This window comes from Lolium rigidum, chromosome 2 (genome assembly GCF_022539505.1).
Source record: "Lolium rigidum isolate FL_2022 chromosome 2, APGP_CSIRO_Lrig_0.1, whole genome shotgun sequence".
Taxonomy (NCBI): domain Eukaryota; kingdom Viridiplantae; phylum Streptophyta; class Magnoliopsida; order Poales; family Poaceae; genus Lolium; species Lolium rigidum.
In genome coordinates this window covers 105,360,992-105,369,392 of record NC_061509.1, presented here as the reverse complement: position 1 = coordinate 105,369,392, position 8,401 = coordinate 105,360,992, and the positions used below count along the sequence as shown (strand labels likewise).

General features: G+C 35.9%; 1 protein-coding gene across 1 annotated transcript; it reads left to right on the top strand.

Moving 5' to 3' along the window:
- Positions 1-1,020: 1,020 nt before the first annotated feature.
- LOC124690006 lies at positions 1,021-2,818 on the top strand. The gene is made up of 7 exons (XM_047223452.1): positions 1,021-1,128; positions 1,220-1,282; positions 1,370-1,474; positions 1,583-2,023; positions 2,118-2,291; positions 2,393-2,518; positions 2,627-2,818. The coding sequence occupies exons 1-7, from the start codon at positions 1,021-1,023 to the stop codon at positions 2,816-2,818; spliced, it is 1,209 nt and encodes a 402-aa protein (XP_047079408.1).
- The last annotated feature ends 5,583 nt before the right edge of the window (positions 2,819-8,401 follow it).

The window sequence follows — 8,401 nt, the reverse complement described above, 5'->3', positions numbered from 1 at the left end:
CCATTTGTATGATTTTTAAGATGCGGTGTGTTAGTTGGATTTGTTTTAGCATGCGCTCTGAAGGTCATCTCTCAAGGATTGATTATTATTGGAGGTAGCCAGATGGGGTTTTCTATTACAAGGGGTGGTGATGAGTATGAATTTGATTCTGAGTTAGATAGATTTTAGCTTAGTTGATCTTCAGGTTATAGGATTCAATTGGCTGTACAACACATGCTAATGAAATGTTGTAGACTCACTAGTATTTTGTAAGCAATACTAGTACTGAACTGCCAAGTGGCACTCGGGGCTGCCAAGTGAAGCTGAACTGGTACTGGCTGATGGGGAGGAAGCAAATATAGTTTAGTGTTTTTTCAGAAGCCTTTCTATCCGTGGCTGTGCACTTGCTATGTGGTCATTGATTTTTGGTAATTGGCAATTGCTAGGATGTGTAAAACTAAGCCTAAAACTCCAGTAGTTTTTCAGAAGTACTGCAATTGCTTTTCTCTTGATATATGGCTGATTTTTCCATGTGCTGTCCAATATCTATGTGTTGGTATTATAACAGCCATGTTATTTTTCTGAATCTGACTATGGTGCACTAGCAGTTTTGTAGCATGTCTTATGTGTCATATGCGTAGCTGCTGTCAATTTTTGTTCATTATCATCAGATATTCAGGATATGATTTCTTCCTTTCTAATTGTATCAGCTTTACGACTTTTTGTAGACATGATCAATACACAGGATCAATACATGGCAATTGTGTGTCTAGTTGACTTTTTAGGTGTGTATAATATGCTTTTTTGTCCACTGACTTTTTTCTATGTTTGTTTTTTCCTGTGTAGTGCTCATACTGGAAGAAGATTTGGTGACGACTTATCGAATTGGAATTCGAATTGTGTTAGTGCATCAGATCATGACGGTGTTTTTGGTTTGTCAAATGTTGATAGCTTGGATAATAGCTTATCATCTGGCGATAAAGTATGATTATTACTTCGGATTTGTCGCGGTTTATTTTTTTTTCTCGAAGTTACAGATGTATGTATGATTTTTCACCCACATATCTGTCTCCTTTGCTAAAGGAAAATGTCAGGCCTGGGAGGAAGAGGATTTTGGACGATGCTTTGTTTGAGTTTTTTCGCAAAGAGGTTGTTTAGTTGCAGTATTTTTTTATGTAATTTCTTTTTTGGTGTACCAAGTTGAATTGATCATATTGTTGCTGGTTGCTTGTTTTTATAGGCTGTCAAATCTCTCAAGAGGGACTTTGCTAAGTTCTGCAATGAATCTGTCATCTTTTCTAAGGTCACTTTTTCTAGTGTTGTTTTTTTGATAGTTTCCATGAAGTGCTTTTATTTTTTCGCTGTCCTCAATTCTTAACTATTTTTTCAGAGAAAACGGTTAAAGGAGCATGCTATTGGAAGAGAGTCGTTTACATCATATTCCATTAAGTACTTCTGCGAGATTGTGAAATCATTGACTGACCGTCGTAAGAATGTGATTAGGAATTTTGGTTTTGGTTGCCTCTTGTTGCTCGAGAAATGCGAGATTCCTTCTGTTTTTGTTCGCTGGATCTGTGGGTGTGTCAACCATGTCACTCATCAGATAGTTGTAAACGATTCGAAGAGCATCTCAATCTCTAAGGATTCAATTCATTATGTCATTGGGTTGCCTAATTCTGGATGTGTTCCTATTCCTGATAGTGAAGCTGGTGCAGATTTCCTTTTGAAAATGTTTGGATTGCCAAAGTTGCCTCACATTACTTTCTTTGGTAACAAACTAAAGTCTCGAGAGGTTTTGACCGACAAAGAAGTCTTTGTCTGTTTTATGGTCATTGCTTTCAAGTGTTTTCTGTTTCCTTCAAGCAGTGAGCTCCCCAACACTGATTACTTGTCTATCCTTCAAGATCCAGAATCTACAAGTTCTGTTGATTTGTGTAAGCTTGTTTTTGAACATTTCATCTCTGGAGTGCATAGTTACAACAGAACTTGTAAATTGATTGGGAGGAAGGGTAAATGTTTTGAGTTCTCCAACTACATTCTTGCTGTGAGTTATAAACTATTTCTTTCTGTTTTTGCTACAATCTCCGGTTTTGCTTTTTTAAAAATGATGGGGTATTTTTATGAAATGTATTTTGCAGGTTTACTATCTCGATTCTTTGGATTTTGGACCTATTATTCTTGATCAAGCTGTGCCTAGGGTTTCTGTTTGGAATGGGAGTCTGATAAAATTCTTCTCCGATTTAGACCATGTAAAGAATAATGTGTTTGGAAAGAGCTCTCTTAGGAATAACCTACCGTCATGCTATCTTCAGGTGTGATTCTGTTTTGTATTATTCAGCATATGCTTTTTTTTATTCTGCTGTTCCTTTTCTTGACAATAGTGTTGAACAGTTTGTTGGCATGTTTTTCTTAGGGTGCGTTGCAGGATTCTTCGAAATGTGTTAAGGATGCTTCAAGTTTTAGTCTTGAACCAGCTTGTTTTTCCTTGGTCTTTACGAACAATTTATACTTGAGGTTTGGCAGTACTATTGAGCGAAAGGTAATGTTCCCTTTTGCTTAATTCGTCGTTCTTTTTTGTTTTTGATTTTTGGTTTTTGCGATATAACACTTATTCGTTTTACTGTCTGCTCCTTTTCATTTTCTATAGATTATTGATGGCATCATTGCTTCAGTTCAAACTGCAATTACTGTTCGAAATCCTAATGTGTCCAAAGCTGAACAGTGTGTTACAAATGTGTTGGATTTTCTCAATATCTCGAGGTGTTCTGAAAATGAGATACCCAAGTGTGCTGCTTCTCTAGATGGGGATATGAAAATCAGTTCTGAAGCTAATGTATAGTGTTTTTGCTACCTTGATTACTGCTACTTATTGTTGTTTTACTCGTTGTTTAAATCTCTGTTTCTTATACATGACCCCTTTTATTGTTCTTTTTGTTGTTGTTGAGGTTAGCTGGACATAGCAAGCAAACTTGGCTTTGCCAACCAACATGATTTCTTCAAAACAGTAACAAATAGTGCAGTGAAGAATAATCTGACCGAAGTTTTTGGTAAGAATCTGGTTTCTATGTTTGTTTTCATATTCTTTGTAAGCATAATATATTCAACATTGGAGGAGGAATTTAATTACTTTTTTTATTCATCTCTCTTTTTCCATCAGAAACTCCAGAATGTGTGAGGAGGAACACATCTCAATTATGCTCTGTTAACACAGGTACTTCTTCTTCTATTTTTTCACCTTTATATTTTTTTGTTATAGCCAAAACTAAAAAATATTGTTTCACTCTATTGTATCAATAATGCTCTCTGTAAATATTTGTTTTGCTCTATTGTATGCCGACATTTAGATGTTGTTGTTGTTCAATTTTAGATGATTTTATGCCATGGAGCTCCATTTAGATGATTTTACTGTCCAATTTCATCAAAGAATAAATCATGCAGACATTGCCCTGCTTCATTTCTACATTTTTGTTTGTGTTTAATTTATTTCTTTTCTTTATGAATTTTCTCTGTTTTTTTTACACTGATTTTTACATGAGTTTTAGGCTCTGATTTGATCATGGTTCATAGTTAGTTTGGCTCTGCCTAGTATGCTTTGCTCATAATCAAGTACTAGCACTGTATCTTTTTTTATGGTAAGCTTGCTGTCTTTTTGGCTCCCACGTTTACATCACTTATGAGTCCCCAAGTAGGGGGTTGTGTCAATACGGCATAGCAAGATAATTTAAGGGGGCTTCCATGCTTGGATCGGATGTAACCAATAATAGTTTCCATTCCGACATCCATCCATACAAGAAGCAAAATAAATTCCTGATGATTGATATTAAATGTTTATTTGTAGCTCCTGCAATACCTCCGTTGAGGAAGGTTATGTCAAGGTTTCCTCATAAAGTTCTCGATGATCAGTTCCATGTTGGTTTTAAAGAGTCTCCAGAATTTGTTATTGAGGACAGAAAACATGACAATAACAATGTGCACCAATCTATATCCTTTGGAGGTTTTGTGATCAACGACAATATGGCAGATCTTACTTCAAAGAGTACATTCCAGCAAGGTGCTGCTGACAAGGTAAAGTCCTTTCACCCAATTCAAAGGAGTTCCTGATCAGAGTTTGTGATCACAGTTCTAAGTTTGTGATCAGAGTTCTAAGTTTTGGATGGTATGTAATGGATCAGTGTTATCTCTTCCACATTTTTTTCTGTAGGTTGCTTCTGGTTTTGCTATACCTGAAGAAGTTACAGTAAAGAAGAATTCTAGTAGAATCACCAGTATCTCTGGATCCAAAGGAGCTCCTATCCTTGTACCTGAGTCCTCTCCGAAAGCAGTATGTATATATATCTCAGTTATAGTATTATTTTCTACTTCTTTTTTTTGTTGTGTCTTTCCCCCTTTTTCTGAATTTTCATCTTATGTTTTTTCATCATAGATTTTGAATTCTCCCAAAGCTAGTAATGTGTCAAAGGATTTCCATTTGAGACAAGCTGAGCTTGCTAGCAAAAGTGATGAGCTGTACAACAAGTTGATTAACAAAGCACAACAACCTGCAATTGGAAGTCAGTTTGGAAATAACTTAGACAACTATATCGACCTGTCACAGGATGCTGCTGAAGAATTGTTCCCAAAAGATGATATTATCATTCTCCGACCTTAAAAACACTTTGGCTCTTCCTTTGGTTCAGAATCGTCGTTTCCCTGTGTCAAACCTTGATGTCAAGAATTTCTGTTCTATTGTTGAATTGGCATACACAAAGGGAGTTCAAAAGTATGTATATCTCATCTGTCTATATATCATGCGTTGCCATTTCCCTTAACAAGCATATACTTCTACAATCAGGACACCATGCGTTTTGTCTCTGATTTTGTTTTCATTTGCCAGGTTATACTGTGTTAAGTATTCAAAGGTTCATTGTAACTTCATATCCCTAGGGCAATCTTTGCAGAGGGAAGGTCACGTCGACAACTTCCTTATTCCAGTTTTTTGTCGCAAGTTGTTCGAGGATAATCATCCTAGTAAATCTGGGAGGCACCATTTCTTCTCCTTCATTGGTGTTAGTAACTCTGTTTTCACTCTTTAGTTTTTTCTCACTGCCTCGGACAATCTTTTTTAGCTCGAAATGTCATTGCACTTATTTGTTGTTTTGCAGGAAAACATTTTGGATTATAATAATGAATCTCAGCTTGATTTAATTTCCAAGGCTTTCATTGGTGCTGCATCGGCTAGCAAAGGGAAAAGACTGGAGTTATCTGATAGGGTATTTGTTGTTTTGTTGTTTTCAGTTGTAATATGCCACTTTTGTTCTACTATGCCATTCTTCTTTTTGTCATGTATCCATCTGTTTCTTTTTTGTAGCTATTTTTTCCAATTTGTCGCTCACGTCACTGGTTTACTTTCTCGGTTGATTTCAAATTCAAGCTGTTTGTCTTTCTTGATTCCCTGTATAACAAGGACGATGATTTCCATACTTCCATCAAGAATATCTTGGTAATTTGATTTTTCCATAAGCAAGAATATCAAGATATGTTTTTCGAATCCATGTGTGTCTCACTAATATTCATTTTTTGTGTTGACGTTCTTTTTGTTTTTATAGATAAACAACTTTGTGAAACTATGGCAAATTATATTCAAAAGTGAAGAGAATATTTTTAGAAGTTTTTCAATAATGTATGCCAAAGTCCCGAAGCAAGATAACGCGTAAGTTAGATTCTCCTTTTGTCATGTTGAAACTGCGTATATCTTTTTTCTATTTCTGTTACTTTTCAGGTTTGAGGTTTTTAAGAATCTCCCTTTTGTACTGATTTGTTTTCTCCATGTCTTTTTTTTGACAGTGATGATTGTGGGGTGTTTACTATGAAATTTATGGAAATTTTCAAACCAGAGGTTGATACATGCTCTTTATTTTCCAAGGATGATATTATTCACATTAGAATTCAGTATGCCAACCAGTTATTTTTCTGCAAAAGGAACAATGTTGACAAATCAATCGTCCTCAACTACAAGATGCAGGTTTGTATTCTACCTCTTATTCTTTTTTCTTTTTTTCTGTATGTGTGTCTGATTTTTATAGGATTTTATATAAGTCTTTTCTTTGTTGTTTTGCAGACATAGGCCTTTTTTTATTTTGTGGTGTTCGATTGGAATTAATAAGCAGGAATTTTCAATGTTGACGCATCATTTTGACGCCAAGTGATGGATACTAATACCTCCTGGGGTCAGAAATCAGTTTATTCTCCAGTGCTTGAAAGTGTTGACATGCATGCTTAGAGAAGAAAAAGGCCTGAGCTCTAGTCCTCAAGTTACCGCTTTTTGCGCGCTACTGATCTTTCCACATTTATCTGTTCATGTTATAGAACAAGAGTTGTCAGAAGATAGCAGCAGTTTATTATAACTATACATTAGTATATTCTATCCTTCTTTTATCTGTAAGACTTATTTGACTGAATGTTGTTTGTACCTGGTTCTTCAGTATTTGTGGACTTTTGTATCCGGGTTCTTTTATTTTTCATTTTTTGTGCTTTTCATTACTTTTTCCGTGGGGGGTTGGGGTTATATGGGGTAACTCCGCCTATCTAACATATTCTTTTTAGATAGCCGGTTCCAAGCCCGGATAAAGGAGGAGGATCTTTTTTTGATGGTTGTTTTAAATTCCATTATGGTTAATGTCGCCAGCTTAATGTTTTTTAGTCTTTTTCAGTTTACCGGTTTTCCCTATATTTTGTTTTTTCTTCAGTTTACCAAGTAGTGTAGTGTTTTGCTCATGCTTGGACAAAGGTGGTTAGAGCAGCATCATGTTAGTTAGTGGCAAACTGGTAAGTTTTGGTGGGGCAACATCATATGAGTTAGCGCAAAATTGGGGCAATGTGGTTTGAGCTGTACCATGTCACTTAGTATCATTTAAAGTAGTTTGGTTATTAGTTTACTTTGGGAAGGAGTTTATTTTCACTCGTTGTCATACATGTTTTTCTTTTCAAGATGAGGAAGTATGTGAATACAGGGGGGCTACTATATGTTCAGTTTGTCCTTCAATTATTTGTCGGGCTCAGATGGGAACTTACACTAGAGGGACACAATTTTTTTTGATGATTTTTTGCGGATGGTGTTTCACTGGCAAATGCTAGTTAGCTTGGTTTTTCATATTTTTCGAGTTGCTTTACCATCTGACTATACTAAAAAGATTGTTTTTCCTTCCGTTTTTAATTCAGTTTTGCACTTAATTTTGCTGGAGGATGGGAATATACTCCTTCTAGTGATGCCAACTGTCGGGCTCCTTTTTCTAGTGACTCCTTCTGTTTCAGTTTATATAGTTTTTTGTTTTCAAATTGCCTTTCTTCTTTTTTTCCATGCCTAGATGGGTGTTGAATGGAGTAGTAGTAGAAATAGCATGTAGCAGGTGACATTCTGGTTTTATAACAAGATGCTTTTTGGACTAATAGTTTGTAAATAAGGTTGTGTGCTCGGTAGTGTCATATTTTACTCGATTGTTAAACAGGTGTATCACAGCTCTGTATAGTTAATTTGTATTTGCTTGTAGGTTCTTATTTGACAGAACAAAATTCATGTTTTCGCATCACAGGGACTTCATGATATGTTGGACTGCAGAGAATTTGCAAATTGAAGTACTTCTTACTAGTGGTAAGTACTCATATATCTCTCTGCTATTTTCCATTTGTACTCCCTTTTTTTCCTGTTTTTATTTTTGCAATCTGTGTATGTAATGGATCAGTTCACACCAACATGTAATAATTTGAAGTACATCACGAATAATACATGTCACATGGTGTTCCTTGAGTTTACAATCATTTGACCTTAGAATAACACTATTACATAAATATGTCCTCCAACCATCACTTGCTTCTCCGCTACTTGCGGGGTGGTACAATTACTGAAGATTCTTCCCCGCTAATTGTGTTTCCTGTCATTTCAACCTGGGGTTCTTGATTGGTTTGAACTGCATCCTTTGTTTTTTTCCCCTTCTTTGCCGATTTCATGGCTGGAGAATTTGTACCTGCAATTTAAAAGTATATTTTATTATGTAATGTAGTTTGATTACTTTGGTTTCTTCAGACTTATGATATCATAAGATCATATATTACCTGAACCTGTAATTTTTGATTTTCGGGTCCTTTTTGGCTTTGGCAAATTGAATACCAGATGTTTGTTTGTACAGTTCTTCAAAGTATGATCACCACTGCCACAGTGTGAGCATTTGTAGAACTTGTTTTGCTTTATTTTCTCCTTTATTGTCATCATCCTTGGGCGCCCTCTTGTATGTGCATGATCAGGGTTAAGTATGTCTATTGTTGCACTGGAACCTTCATGCACTGATGCATTGAACAAGTTCGAAACTGTCCTTGTCGATGTGGGCTGATCTGTGGGTTGCGTTTCTCCAGTGTCTTCTCGTACTCTGTCCATTGCATCCAAGTGTTC

Coding starts and splice junctions, on each gene's coding strand:
- LOC124690006 (XM_047223452.1), top strand. CDS start 1,021: ATGTATGATTTTTCACCCACATATCTGTCTCCTTTGCTAAAGGAAAAT. Junction 2,024..2,117: donor TCTCCAACTACATTCTTGCT/GTGAGTTATAAA, acceptor TGTATTTTGCAG/GTTTACTATCTCGATTCTTT. Junction 2,519..2,626: donor GCAGTACTATTGAGCGAAAG/GTAATGTTCCCT, acceptor CATTTTCTATAG/ATTATTGATGGCATCATTGC.